We start from the raw sequence: 14,738 nt of genomic DNA, 5'->3' as shown, positions 1-14,738 counted from the left end.
CCCAGCACCTTGGCAACGCTTCATCATTCTACCACAGTCGATCTAGCAGAACGGACTACCGCCCGTATACATTCGCCTTTTGCAGTTAACACTTCCCTAAAACACAGGTAAGACCGAAAATGCGTACCGCCTTGAGTATGGATCTTAAGATCGTTTGAAAAGCTGTAGTGTTGGCGATGTGACCAGATATTGTTGATACTGTAGAGCTGGTGTTATCCATTCATTGCTTCGACACGCGTTAAAATCTTTACTGGAGCTAGAAACTACAATATGCTACTGTACTGTAGCTAACGTAATGTACAGTAATGACATTTTGCCAGTTAATTCATTCCGAGGGCTCCCTTTAAAGTCGCTACAGTAACGAATTGTATGGTTAGCTTTGGAGCTAGTTAATTTATCCTGGTTATCGAGCAGTAGGATGACGACTTGGTGATCCGTGTTACCTGTCTTTGATTTTTATGTTATAAAGGGCTTAGTAGGACGGCAGCGTTTGAGGAATTTGAATTTCAACGGCTTGTTCTTTTCGATGGCGTCTGGTTGCCATGGGTGTGTCCCGCTCGAGCTAGCATACTGGACCGGCTTGGCATAGCTGCCTGTTAGCGGCCACAAGTCTTAATGAACCGAGGTTACATCACGACCCCTCTCTACCGTACATGATCCTGCCGTTAACGTTGACCGCCGCCCTTGAATGCCTGCTAGCTAAGGGTTTAACGGCTAAAGTTAGCTGCGCACTGAACCTTTTGAAAAAATTGGTAATTATACAAGGGTTAATGCTTTACTTTTCATTAACTAGGACATTTGGGTCAGCCCGTTACCGAGAAAAGCTACACGACCGGTTCGCTAACTATACTAGTGTGGTGTTAGCGCGTAGTGTAACTTGCCCTGCGAACGGTCTCGAACCTTTTTTGTGACATTTGTGGTACCGGGACATTAGAGTTTATACATTTTTGTATAGACATCAACCGCATATTGGGCGTTGGTCTGGGACGTGGGGACGGTTATCCTTGTTTCGGATTAGGGAGTGGCCCCTCGCTGTCACAGGCGGCTGTAGAACAGCACGCGGGGTGGCAGTCACGGGCCGAGCAGCAGTTTTTACTAAGCTGGTCGAACTATTCCCATATATGGCCATGACTAGACCAAGAGAAGCTGGCTTTTGTCTTCCCGCACTGGGCATGGCCCTGGAGCTGGGCGCTGCGGCGCCATCTTGCGGACGCTCGGTGGTACAACAGCTCACTGAATAGCTTGTTCGCAATTTTAATGGTTCCACATTTTTGTTCCTGTTTGTACAGAAATGGAAGACGAGATCGCCGCCCTGGTCGTTGACAACGGCTCCGGTATGTGCAAAGCCGGTTTCGCTGGAGATGACGCTCCTCGCGCAGTGTTCCCCTCCATCGTCGGTCGCCCCAGGCATCAGGTAATCTACACATGTCAATCAAGTGTTTACCTACAATTTAGTTAACCAACAATTTTCACTCGCTCATTTCCTTTTGCCTTATTTCACTTGGCAAAATACTATGCCCATCTAAGTTTGGTATTCCTAAATGTAATTAAGTCTTTTTTTTTTTTTTTACCTACATTTTTTTTTTTACAGAAACATGCATACTGTACTTTTGTTGAATCCACTAAGCTCCCTCTCTCCTCCCCCAGGGTGTGATGGTGGGTATGGGCCAGAAGGACAGCTATGTGGGGGACGAGGCCCAGAGCAAGAGGGGTATCCTGACCCTGAAGTACCCCATCGAGCACGGCATCGTGACCAACTGGGACGACATGGAGAAGATCTGGCATCACACCTTCTACAACGAGCTCCGTGTGGCACCCGAGGAGCACCCCGTCCTGCTCACGGAGGCCCCCCTCAACCCCAAGGCCAACAGGGAGAAGATGACCCAGGTGTGGATTCAGTCTGTCTCTCTCTCTCTCTCTCTCACCCTCCCATCCATTTGGGGCAGGAAGTGAACAGGGCAAAAGGCTTATTCAGAACTGCAGCCCCCCTGAACATACCTCCTACTTTACTGTTCTTGAGTTCCTTTTTTGTTCTCGTTCGCCCTCCTTCAGGCCCTCTCTCCTCAGCCCTGCTGATCTGTCAGTCTCTCTGGAAGCTCCAGGTTTCTCTCCTCCTGTGTGCTGCCTGTCTGCATGCCGGCCCCTTGGGCCTCATCACTAAGATGATCCAGTCTTGCTTCATGTTCACTCTACTAATGACAGGACCGTTTGATGGAAACATAACAAGTGTCTCGGTGCTCCTGTTGACTGAGCGACTTGTCTCTAGTCTAGTGCATGGCTCTCTGCTGTGTGCTGTGTAGTGACCTGCTGGTGTTGCGTCACTCTTCCTCACCCCTCCTCCTCTCCTCTCCAGATCATGTTCGAGACCTTCAACACCCCCGCCATGTACGTGGCCATCCAGGCTGTGCTGTCCCTCTACGCCTCTGGTCGTACCACCGGTATCGTCATGGACTCTGGTGATGGTGTGACCCACACAGTGCCCATCTACGAGGGCTACGCCCTGCCCCACGCCATCCTGCGTCTGGATCTGGCTGGCCGTGACCTCACCGACTACCTGATGAAGATCCTGACGGAGCGTGGCTACTCCTTCACCACCACGGCCGAGCGTGAGATCGTGCGTGACATCAAGGAGAAGCTGTGCTACGTGGCGCTGGACTTCGAGCAGGAGATGAGCACCGCTGCCTCCTCCTCCTCGCTGGAGAAGAGCTACGAGCTTCCTGACGGACAGGTCATCACCATCGGCAACGAGAGGTTCCGCTGCCCCGAGGCCCTGTTCCAGCCCTCCTTCCTCGGTGAGTGTCACAGCACATCCCACGATGCACTGGGTTGTCGCTGGTCTTAGTTTGAAGGCCTCGGTTTCTGTTCTGGTGGATGTCCTGCTGGTGATGGTCTAGATGTTTATCTCTAACTCCCTCCCTCAGGTATGGAGTCCTGCGGCATCCATGAGACCACCTTCAACAGCATCATGAAGTGTGACGTCGACATCCGTAAGGACCTGTACGCCAACACCGTGCTGTCTGGAGGTACCACCATGTACCCCGGCATCGCTGACCGCATGCAGAAGGAGATCACAGCCCTGGCCCCCTCCACCATGAAGATCAAGGTGTGGACTACAGACATACTCTCTAAAAGCTTCTTTAGAACTCGCCGGCCAGCTTAATGTTCCAAGAGTTTCAATTTGTATAATTGCAATTTGTTCAGTGAAGCAGAAGTTTTTACCAGCCAAGTGCAAGATGCTGGAACAGCTAGAGCCGTAATAACTTTGTAATGGGGTTCGTCTGAGTCTACTTCAGGTCTAACGGCTGCTCTTCCTCCCGTCTCCAGATCATCGCCCCACCAGAGAGGAAGTACTCTGTCTGGATCGGAGGCTCCATCCTGGCCTCCTTGTCCACCTTCCAGCAGATGTGGATCAGCAAGCAGGAGTATGATGAGTCCGGCCCCTCCATCGTCCACAGGAAGTGCTTCTAAACAGACTGTCTCCTCCCCCCTCCCCCCCATCCTCTTACTACACGCACCGCTAGTGACCGCTTGAGCTCTGCACACACATGCACTCTTTCACACACACACACTCACACTGTCACACACTCACTCATACTCACACACACTCATACTCACACACAATGGTGTGTGCAGAGTTCCGACCCCCCCCCCCCCCCCACGCTCCGCCCCTCCCACTCTTCCATCCAAGAGGCCCGTCGTCCGGGCAACCACAGCCTGCCTGCCTCGTGTGTGCAGGGGCGAGGGCCCAGCAGGGGGCCTGTGGGAGGGAGGATCATCCCTGTATATTTGTTGTGTAGGTCGTCCCAGTTGTCTGTTCACCCACCTTATTTACCTCTGTGAAGGTTTCCTGGGCTGGGGGGGCGGGGCTTACACTCAGTCTCTCCTGGTTCCTAGTATTGCTTAATATGTAAATTATGTAATCGAGTCAAGTCGTTCGGTTTTTTTTTTTGTACTTTCAGCCTTAAGAGAAAAAAAATACTTGGTCCAGTTTTTTTGTGTTTTGTTATGCAAAAAAATAATCTTTACCTTTTGTATGAAAGTGTAAAGGTTGTCATCACCCCTCACCCCCCCGTCTGGGGAGGTGAGAGGGCTGCTGGGATACTGTCAACACCGACCAATAAGAATTCAATAAAGTGCACATGTCTATGAACTCCTGTTTCTCTCGTCACTCCTGTGGTTCAGACTTCAACCTCTGACCAAACAGAACCATCAGAGTAGCACAAGTTGCCATCTCAGAAATGACAAATATTAAATGATTAATGTGGACGATAGGATGGTGTAAAATGTTTAATGTTATTTAGGCATTTCAGTTGCAAGCACTTGGGCTGAAGTACAGCTGATTCCATCAAAACGATCAGCAAATGCAACCAATATGCTACTCTGATCACTTGTCTTGACCAGTGTGGTGTGTAACATTTCTGGAATAAATGTGTACAAAACGAGACTTGACCGTGCGCTAATGGAACGCAGCTCCAGCCAGACTTACTGTAAATACGGTATTTAAAGGGTTAACCAAGTAACTTAATGCCCCATTACCCCCAAAACAACTTTTAAATCTAAAGTGATCTCATCAATATAAACAATATTAACAGTATGATAATGGAGCTAAAATAATTGGGACAGTTACTTTGGATAAAGTGAAATTTATTTTTAGTTAAGTGGTCGTTTATCAAACATGTATGAATTGCAAAACACATTTTGGAATCAAATTTATCTCTAGAATGTTCAAAGGTAATATAGCTGGAATATAGGCAGGAAATTTGATCAATGTTTTTAATGATTATAACGTTACAGAAAAAGGTTCTGTTGTACTGACACAGTCAATGTATTTTGCAGTTTACTATATCATGTATGACTTCACATCGTGAAGTTCTTTAAAATACAGATCACATTCAACATAGGATTGCAGGTTTCCAACATCAAAACGTCCATCGATCTCATAAGTGTACACAGGTTTTCTTGGAATGAGCCAAGACAAGAAATGTCCAGGTGCGTCCTTCTCTTCAATGGCAGATTCCTTAAATGCATCCAGAAAGTCATCTAGAAGAGGAAGGCTTGTTTGGGACAGAATATAGAAACAGGGACATGCCCTCCTCGATTTTGTCTCTGAGAACAGTGGTTTCTCCTTCATGCACATCACCCGGAGGTCTTCATCCACCTCCAATATGCCATACTTAGAGGTGTCCTCGTCTTTGCACTGGTAAGACAGTACCAGATTGCTGTCCTCACTCTTTGCTTGAAGTTCACAAAACTTCTCCTTTACTTTGTTGAGGCTGAAATCTTCCTTAAAGAGAGTGTCACCTCCAATAACGACCACATGATCCTTTATCATGAAGTTCTTCACAGACAGTTGAAGGCAGGACACTGCACCAAGACGCTCTTCATTGCTTCTTGTTCCATCACTGAGGATTTTAACGTTGTGGAAATCTTTGGCCCACTCCTGAAATTTCTCTTCGTGCAGGGCATTTGTAATCACGTAAATCGTATCCACACATTCAGTGGCAGTCAACGCATTAACCCAGTATGATATCAATGAAGAGTTGCCCACAGGAAGCAATGGTTTGGAAATGCCAGACAGGTGGCTAAATCTTCCGCAGGTGCTGTTTTCGACATCTCTTTGCAACCTCGTTCCATATCCCGCGGCAAGAATGACAGCTTTCATCGTCTTAATATGATCACACATAGGGCTATATATAATATGGTCACAGACACAGTACTACAAATAATTTGTTGACAGTCTGTGTAAACTATTACTTAGTTATTCCAGCGGATCAATGTGAAGCCAGCCTCAATATTTCCTCTAAAGTGAACAACTTAACTTGAAGAAATCGTTAACGGATTCCTTAGGTGTTTACGTGTTTCACTGAAAAGAGCGGAAGTGAGTCCGTCACTTCTGATCTTCCGGTGTTCCGCTACAGCTAACTACAGCTTTTTGTTCCACGTCTCAACCAAGTAATGTCGCTGGCGAGATAGCCCCTGGAAACCATCGCCGATAGAATACTACACACATGAAACGCCCTTAAAAACGAGCATGTCTTTAAGTGGAACTTTACATGAAAACATGGACAATCAAATTGTGCAGGTTAGTTTACGGATATTTTCCAGAAACCGTACCGAATACCAAACAATAGCCTACTAGCTACATATTTACCTAGCAAGCTTTAGCTTGCACCGGCTCGCTACCCAGACTGCAGTGAGTTTTAATGAGTTGACCGTTCAATCCTAACTGATTTTAAATAATTTATTGTTTCCAATGGGTATCTCAAAGTGGCAAGATTGCAGTGAGTTAGCCGGGGGGGCGGGGGGGCGTTCTGTTGGTGCACTGAAGTCTGCTACCAGTGTAGTTCAGTGTCATCTGTCCCTATCTGGATAGAACGCTATGGTTTGTTTCTGTGTAGAGCTGTACAAACATAACGTTTACTGTTTTAGCTGCTGTCTCTGATTCTGTCTGTCTATCTGCTTGCCTGCCTGCTTGCTTGCCTGCCTCTCTACCTGCCTGTCTGTCTGTCTCCCTGCCTGTCTGTCTCCCTGCCTGTCTGTCCCCAGGAGGTGTGTGGAGAGGAGGGCGTTCCTGCCGTCTCCGTGGGCATGTCGGACTTCTCTGATGAGATCCTGCTGGGCGTGCTGAGCTACGTGCCCCTGCCTGACCTGCTACTGAGCGTGGCGCGCGTCTGCCGCAAGATGCACTCGCTCTGCCACGACAAGACCCTGCTCAGCCACGTCTGCCTGACTGAGGACTACACGGTAACACACACAGACACATAGACACATAAACACACACACACACACACACACACACACAGACAGACAGGCATACACAGACGCACACTCACTCATAGGCACACTTGGTTCTTTCGTAAATCCTGTGACCATTCACAGTGTTCCCTGCTTCCTCTTTCCTGTCCCCGGGCCCCTCCCCTTCCTCCAGGCCAGCGACGCCACCGTTTGCCAGGTGCTAAAGCAGCTGTCCAATCAGGTGCAGTCCCTCAGCCTAAACGGCTGCTATTGGCTATCCGGATCCACCATCGACCAGGTCCATCGTTGCCGGGCGGTGACTCAACTCGACCTGTCCGGTTGCCGCGTCACCACGCTCCGCCTCTCCCGCCTCCTCTCATCCCTCCCTCTCCTCCAATCACTGGCCTTCGACGTGGCTCCCGGCTTCGACTCCGCCCAGCTGAGCGCGGAGGCGCGTGATTCGCTGGGGCGTGTGCGTGCTCTGAGGCAGACGCTGCTGACTCCCAGCTACGGTGTGGTGCCCTGCTGCTGCGGCCTGCAGCGGCTGCAGCTGCGGCTGGAGATCCCCGAGGTGACCAGGGAGGGCACCAGCATGTGCTGCCAGCTCATGGTGGGGCAGAGCAGCGTCCCACACTACCAGCAGCTGCAGTGGTTCACCGCCCGCCTCGCTCCTGGGGAGGTAAGGAGGGGAGGGGAGAGGGAGGGGGGGGGGGGGGAGAGGGTGGAGAGAGGGGGGGAGAGGGGGGGAGAGGGGGGGTGTGCATGTGAGCGTGGTTGTGAGTGCTTCTGTGGCAGGATCTTGTATTCAACAGTTTTTATCTGGGCAATGTTTGTGTGTTGCATAAACATTGTGTGTGTGTACCTGTGTGTGTGTGTACCTGTGTGTGTGTGTACCTGTGTGCGTTGCAGGTGAACCAAACCCTCCTCCTGCTCTACCTGGCTGTGTTCAGCGTCCGTGTTCCGGAACACCTCCGAGTCTTCCTGGTTTCAGTTCCTGGTCTCAACCCCGCCCACTGGCCAGCCGCCGCCTCATTGGCCCAGACCTTGGGTCGCCACGGTGACCTGGAGGCCTTGCAGCTTCCTCGCTCCTGGTTGGACGCCGAGTCACTACGGAGGGCTCTCAACGGCAACGCCCCTAAGCACCTGAGTTTCAGCCGTTGCCCCGCGTTACGGCCGCAGATCGTCCGGTCGTTGCTGGAGGACGGAATCAGAGATGCGACACGATTGGTCAGCCTGAACCTCAGTGGAATAAGCCACAACCCTTACCCAGAGGGCAACGGGGCACGTGGGGAGGACGAGCTTGTTGCCGAGACGATGAACCGGCTGGTTACGGGCTGCCCCAACCTCGCACACCTCAACCTGACACACACACACTATCACCACGACAACCCTGCGGGGCTGGGCGGAGACACACACCTGTGCGCCAGCCTGGCCAGGCTCACACACCTCCGCTCGCTCTCCCTGCCTGTGTGCGCGCTGGCCGACGGCCCCCACACACACACACATGCCCCCACACACACCCTCTCCCCCTCCGCCCTGCTGTTGGGCCTCAGGAAGCCCCCCCGCGTGGGGCTCCAGAGCTACAGGCCAGACTCTGCCCCCTCCTTCCCCAGGGACGGCACCTCGGGGCTGGGCGCCCTCCTGGCCGGCTGCCCCTCCCTGGAAGTCCTGGAGGTGACGGGACCGGGGTTTGTGTCGGCGCTTCCCCGCCTGGAGGCGTGCGTGCGCGTGTGGGCGGAGCCTCGAGCATGCGCCTGGGCGAGGGTCGTTGGCGACGCCCATATCGCCGCCCTGCAGGAGTTGCCGCGGCTACGGAAGCTGACGCTGGCGGGGGTGCCGGGTGTGGCCAGGGGGGCGGGGCTGGTGCGGGTGGCCCAGCGGTGCCGGGAGCTGCAGGTGTTGTCTCTGGCCAACCTGGGCTCCTTAAAGACCATGAGCTACAGCGCCGCCCTGCTGGAAGCTCTGCAGCACTGCAGCCAGCTCCAGGAGCTCAGGTTAGCATGCACACACACAACCATACACACACAACCATACACACACCATACACAAACACACAAGGAGTGAGCAAACTATTATTTGACTTATTTTTTGTGTGTGTGTGGTTGTGTGTGTGTGCAGGCTGGAGCAGCCCTACCTCAGTGCTAATTCGGCGTTCTTCGAGGCTCTTTCCTGCTGCTCCCGGCTGCAGCGGCTCTGCCTCGTCTCACGCAACGGAACCTTCCAGCCCGACGCCGTGGCGACCTTCATGGAGCGTTGCCGTGACGTTGTCATGTGTCACATGTTCATGGGCGGAACCCTGGTGTCCTGTCGCACGCTTCAGAAGACTCTACTGGACAGGTCTGTCTGACTACCTGTCTGTCTGACTACCTGCCTGTCTGACTACCTGTCTGTCTGACTACCTGTCTGTCTGACTGTTTGACTACCTGTCTGTCTGGCTACCTGTCTGTCTGGCTACCTGTCTGTCTGACTACCTGTCTGTCTGACTGTCTGCCTGTTTATCTGTGTATATTTCTGTCTGCGTGTCACTAATATGGTTACCAGTTTGCACTCTCACTCTCTGTATGTCTCTCTTTCACTCTCACTCTCCCCCGCTTTCTACTTCTCATTCCTCTGACTTCCCTCCCTCCCTGCCTCCCTGCCTCCAGGTTCTCTTCAGAGCGCCCTGCTCTCAGTGTGGTCATCTACCCTCTGCTCCATGAAGACCTGCCATTGGTCATCAGAGAAACGCCCCTCCCCCTCTTGGATCAGGTGACCTTGTTCCAGAGTCGGGTGGCACAGACCCTGCCCCGGTCACCATGGTGATATGGCATGCCACCCCAAGACACCCTGGGAAGGAGTGTAATCACGCTAAGAGGGCGGGACTTCCGTGCCTGCGCTGTCCAATCACAATCAAAAGGGAAGGACAGGTGGGATCTCCATATAAGGAGTTTCCTGTGGTTGCTGTTTTGTGCCATAAAAGGACTGTCTTGTTCACAATGTGGGAGTCATATCACAGTATATTATTTATGATAATAAAGATGTACTTGTGATGACTCTCTGTCTGTATGGAGTATCTGACACACACACAAGTTTATCTCTTCGTCTTTCAGAAATTATCAAATTTGTTTAAAAAAGAGCTGCTGTAGTCAGGAACATGGGCAGGGTTTTGGGGGCCCTAAACAAATCATATTTTTTCAACCTTTCAAAACGTTTTTTCCACATACACTGTGAAAAGAGAGGAGAGATGAGAAGTGGGGAGATGAGAACAGCAAAGTCTAAAACAGAGTAAAGCAGAGCACAATAGAGTACAATAGAGTGGAGTCCTCATCAAGTACTCATCAATGATGCAAACTTGTTGTGCACTGTAGTTCCCAGTCTGACCAGACAAGGGCAGTATTGCTTGGTTCAGATCTCGACGAGTGACCTCTAAACCTGACAGGAAAACTAATCAATATCTTTCGGCGATCTTCTGTTGAAATCATCCTGGGATTGTTTGTTGATTTCAAGGGTTATGGAAAAATTGTAGTCTATAATAGAATATGCTTGATCATATTTGACCATACGGAATTTTCTATAGAACAGCAATGAGAAATGCGTTTAATTTCTTTAATTGTATTCCAGCTTCTCGGCTATGTACTCGTCATGTCTGCTTAGCATCCATCACTGGACAACAAGCTCAACATGCTTGCTGCTGGCTGATCTGGTGTTTACGAAGAATAAAGATGACAGAATCGCCAATTGTGGATTATCAATTTCGTTTGTCATTTTTTGCCACATAAGCCTAAATGGTTTGTGACCTTCCGGAAACCATTTTAGTTTGATATTGACTTAAGTTGAATTTACAGCTACCTTCTAGCTAAACGTCTCCTGTTAGTCTAGCTAACGTTACAAAATAATGTTCCCCTGTGTCTCTCGTTCGTGCTTGAAAAACGGAAGATGTATAGTTGATTACGGTGTCAGGTACGTTTCAGTTCCAAAGACACGGGATCTTTCGACGGTATTCACCGGTAAGGGTCTCTGCCCGTTTCAACGGGCGTCAGTTACTGACACCCAATGGAAAGGATTTGCCGTTTCGGTGTCAATGGCGAGTGATCGGAAACCGAGGGAGAATTTTGTCAACCCGGTACATCTGGACCTACCAAGATCTGTCTCCGTCCAGCCTAGCCAGGATGAAAACGAGTTACCCGAGGAACGCTTCGGCACGTTGTCCGGCGCCTTCGCCTCGAAGCGGTCATTCCGAAAGACCTCCCCGCAGCTACGGGACATGAGGTTCCGGGATGGCAGTGAGGAGGACGGAGAGAACGAAGACACGGACCCGGTGCCTTTCAGGTCTCGAACTGGAAGGAGGAACACTCCCTACTGGTACTTTCTACAGTGCAAGAAACTAATCAAGGAGAACAAGGTTAGAGAACTTCTCTCCCTCCGTCTCTATCGTGTTGAGAACTGCTCGGACAGATCCAAGCCCGTCCCAGTTCCCGCGTGCCTCTGATCTCTGTCCCCTCTCCTTCATCCTATTGGTCACCTGGTGTTTCCTACCCCGCCTAGGCCTACTTCTTGTCAATCACCTCTCCTTCTTCCATTTCTATGTCGCCCGCCCCATCTCCACCCTTATGTTTCCTTGGTAACATTGCCTCCCCTCATGTGTCTCCATGTTTACATCGTCCCCCGTGTCCCCATGGTAACGTGTCTCCGTGGTAACAGCTGAGCGAGGCCCTGGAGCTGTTCCAGGAGGACATGCTGCGGGGAGAGAGGCTGCAGCCAGAGGAATTCAACTACACGCTGCTCATAGGGGGCTGCGGACGCTCAGGCAACCTCAAACTGGCCTTCAGACTCTACAACCATGTACGCACATCCACCCTGTCTGTGTGCGTGTGTCTGTGTGTCCCTGTGTGTGCGTGTGTCTGTGTGTGCATGTGTCTGTGTGTGTGTCCCTGTGTTTGTGTGTCCCTGTGTTTGTGTGTCTGTGTGCGTGTGTCTGTGTGTCCCTGTGTGTGCATGTGTCTGTGTGTGCATGTGTCTGTGTGTGTGTCTGTGTTTGTGTGTCTGTGTGTGTTCCTGTGTGTGTGTTCCTGTGTGTATGTCCTAACTCCCCCCCCCCCCTAGATGAAGAAGCGAGGCCTGGTTCCCACGGACGCCACCTACACCGCCTTGTTCAATGCCTGTGCCGAGTCGCCGTGGAAACAGTCAGGGTTGCAACAGGCGCTGCGATTGGAACAGGAGCTGCGCCGGAAGAACCACACCCTGAATGACATCACCTTCCACGCCCTCCTGAAGACCCACGCCCTGACCAATCATCTCCGCGCCTGCCTGCACACACTCAGGGTACACGTGTGTGTGTTGATGTAGATGATCTGGCTGTCCTGCCTGTTGTGTTGAAGCTATTCACAGTGAGGCTGATCCTAGCCTTTTTTAATAAAGTGTATTTAGGTGAGTCAGGTGGCTGAGCGGTGAGGGAATCGGGCTAGTAATCCGAAGGTTGCCAGTTCGATTCCCGGTCATGCCAACTGACGTTGTGTCCTTGGGCAAGGCACTTCACCCTACTTGCCTCAGGGGAATGTCCCTGTACTTACTGTAAGTCGCTCTGGATAAGAGCGTCTGCTAAATGACTAAATGTAATTTAAAATTGTGTGTAGGAGATCCTCCAGAGTGGCCATGCCGTCACCCAGGAGACGTTCCACTACCTGCTAATGGGGTGTGTGAGAGACAGGGAGGCAGGATTCAGACTGGCTCTGCAGGTACAACACACCTGAGTGGACTGGCCTTCACTTCACCCAACATTTGACTGACTGGGATACATTTAATATGTGTGTGTGTGAGATCTGCTCTATCCCACTTAGTACTGCTAGTTTATGTACCCTTAGTATAGTTAGTCCACATATTTAAATTTTAGGTATATGTTTATTGTATGCACCTTCCTGCCAAAGCAAATTCCTTGTCTGTGCAAACTTTCATGGCGAATAAATCCCATTCTGATTCTGATTCTGTGTGTCAGGTGTGGCGTCAGATGTTGAGGATGGGGCTCCGCCCTGACCTTAAGAACTACAACCTGCTGCTCCGGGCCGCAAGGGATTGTGGGATAGGTGACACTGCGCTGGCCTCAGCCTTGCTGCTGACCCCAGAGAAGGGGGGGAGGCAGGGGGGCCAGAGGGGGTCGAAGGTCAAGCGGGGTTCTGGGGGCAGAGCTCCGCTGGACGTTGACTTGCTGGAGGCCCAGCTGTTTACACCGTCCGGTGGCCATGACGACGACCCCGGTTGCCACAGCAACCCAGGCATTCATGCCGCGATCCCCGCAGTAACGGTGAGAGGGGAAGACGCTGGGGGCTCCACCCTCCTCGTACCAGGAAGAGACGACCAAGAGGCCCCCATTGGCTCACTAGCCTGTCAGTCAGTGGACAGTGCCCGCCCTCCCAACCTGCTGGACCTATGGGTAACCAACACGGGTGTGGTTTCCTTGGGAACGGTTACAGGAGCTTCTGATAGGCTAGCTCTTGTGGGCGGGGCTGAAGGTGTCCTTGAAAAGATGGCCACAGATGGGTGCCGACCCGACGTCAAAACCCTCTCTCTATTGGCTGACACCATGGAGCCGGGGAGCCAATCACTGCTGAGCCTGTTGCAGGTTGCCAAGCAACACAAGGTGAAGCTGGATGTGGCGTTCTTCAACAGCCTCGTTCGGAGGGCTGCTAGAGCAGGAGATCTGGACGGAGCCAAGGTACACACACACATACACACATATACATACATACACACACAGACCTGAAAACACACAAGTCCATTATGTGAGCCTAATGTGTGTGTGTGTGTGCTGGCAGGAGATGGTGTGTGTGATGACCCAGAAAGGTATATGTGCTGACATGCAGACCTACGGTGGTCTCGCTCTGGGCTGTGTGCAGAAGAAGGATGGACTGCAGCTTCTGAAAGACATGGAGGTGAGACACACACACACACACATATATACACACTCACACACACACACTAGGTAGACCCAATCAGGTTGTCTTTTCTTAATCGATGACTGTGCTTCCTGTAGGAGGCGGGGCTGAAGCCGAGCGTGCATGTGTTCTCCGCTCTGATTGGCCGCGCTGCTCGGAGGCTTAACTTCCTGTACCTGAAGGAAGTGATTAAGAGCATGAAACACCTGGACGTCCCACCCAACGATGTCATCATCAAGCAGCTGGAGCTCGCTGCTCAATACCCACCTGGTTACGACCAGGTAAGTGTGTGTGTGGGTGTGTGTGTGTTTAGAGTCAAAGTTGAAGTGTGTGTATGTGTGTTGTTTCCTCATTATCTTTCTAAATGTTCTCTCTCTCTCCCCCTCCCTCCCTCTCTTTCCCCCTCCCTCCTCTCTCTCTCCACCTCCCTCTTTCTCTCCCCCTCCCTCCCTCTCTCTCCCCCTCCCTCTCTCTCTCTCTCTCTCTCCCCCTCTCTCTACCCTCCCTCTCTCTTCCTCTCTACCTCGTTCTCAGTATAAATCCAGGAACAACTATTTGAACCAGATCGACGGTTTCCGTGGTTACTACCAGCAGTGGCTGAGTTCCATGCCGGCTCAGGAAACTCCGTCCAGACCCTGGGGGCGAGAACAGCAGCCCTAATAGACCACTGAACATACCCCAGCCATCTTCTCAGAGCAGCACACAGACTGCTCTGGTATGCAGTGAGAAATCGGAAGTGAAAAAAATTATCTCTTAACTGTAGTTTGAAAAACTGGTGGCAATTATTCTTATTTTTCGTAACTCAGTTTCTCAAATCAGTTTACTACAATCAGTTTCTCAAATGTAAGATACATCTAAATGACTAAATGTAAAATGTAAATCTACAATCTCACTCCATACTCTGGCTGCACTGCAGGGGCAATGTTGTGCTTTGGCTCGGATTCCTTCAGTCAAGTCAAATAACTGCGTACGTGTGTATGTATAGCGTACTTTGCATTGGAATAATAATTAAAAGTTTTTGAAATATTGAGTACTCGATTGCTTGACAAAAAAAAATTGTTTAGCCTCTAAACATCGAAGACCCTTCTTGAAGGC

General features: G+C 51.1%; 4 protein-coding genes across 4 annotated transcripts; 3 read left to right on the top strand and 1 right to left on the bottom strand.

Annotated features, from left to right (window-relative positions):
* On the top strand, positions 1 to 4,150 carry actb1 (actin, beta 1). Its single transcript, XM_067259095.1, has 6 exons — positions 1 to 107; positions 1,290 to 1,414; positions 1,648 to 1,887; positions 2,354 to 2,792; positions 2,922 to 3,103; positions 3,325 to 4,150. The coding sequence occupies exons 2-6, from the start codon at positions 1,292 to 1,294 to the stop codon at positions 3,466 to 3,468; spliced, it is 1,128 nt and encodes a 375-aa protein (XP_067115196.1). The 5' UTR covers positions 1 to 107; positions 1,290 to 1,291; the 3' UTR covers positions 3,469 to 4,150.
* A 517-nt stretch (positions 4,151 to 4,667) lies between these two features.
* Positions 4,668 to 5,855, bottom strand: zgc:136439 (uncharacterized protein LOC678627 homolog). Its single transcript, XM_067259101.1, has one exon. The coding sequence runs from the start codon at positions 5,681 to 5,683 to the stop codon at positions 4,841 to 4,843; it is 843 nt and encodes a 280-aa protein (XP_067115202.1). The 5' UTR covers positions 5,684 to 5,855; the 3' UTR covers positions 4,668 to 4,840.
* Positions 5,856 to 5,960: 105 nt separating this feature from the next.
* fbxl18 (F-box and leucine-rich repeat protein 18) lies at positions 5,961 to 9,765 on the top strand. Its single transcript, XM_067259059.1, has 6 exons — positions 5,961 to 6,082; positions 6,547 to 6,744; positions 6,929 to 7,414; positions 7,645 to 8,729; positions 8,854 to 9,072; positions 9,381 to 9,765. Exons 1-6 carry the CDS (start codon positions 6,032 to 6,034, stop codon positions 9,535 to 9,537), a joined length of 2,196 nt encoding a protein of 731 aa, XP_067115160.1. The 5' UTR covers positions 5,961 to 6,031; the 3' UTR covers positions 9,538 to 9,765.
* A 625-nt stretch (positions 9,766 to 10,390) lies between these two features.
* Positions 10,391 to 14,671, top strand: ptcd1 (pentatricopeptide repeat domain 1). Its single transcript, XM_067259061.1, has 8 exons — positions 10,391 to 11,116; positions 11,416 to 11,556; positions 11,818 to 12,036; positions 12,348 to 12,449; positions 12,707 to 13,423; positions 13,524 to 13,640; positions 13,742 to 13,924; positions 14,178 to 14,671. Exons 1-8 carry the CDS (start codon positions 10,610 to 10,612, stop codon positions 14,301 to 14,303), a joined length of 2,112 nt encoding a protein of 703 aa, XP_067115162.1. The 5' UTR covers positions 10,391 to 10,609; the 3' UTR covers positions 14,304 to 14,671.
* Positions 14,672 to 14,738: the final 67 nt, after the last annotated feature.

The sequence above is a fragment of the Osmerus mordax genome, chromosome 21 (assembly GCF_038355195.1).
Source record: "Osmerus mordax isolate fOsmMor3 chromosome 21, fOsmMor3.pri, whole genome shotgun sequence".
Lineage (NCBI taxonomy): Eukaryota > Metazoa > Chordata > Actinopteri > Osmeriformes > Osmeridae > Osmerus > Osmerus mordax.
The sequence above is the reverse complement of the archived record's forward strand: the minus strand, read 5'-3'. Positions and strand labels throughout refer to the sequence as shown.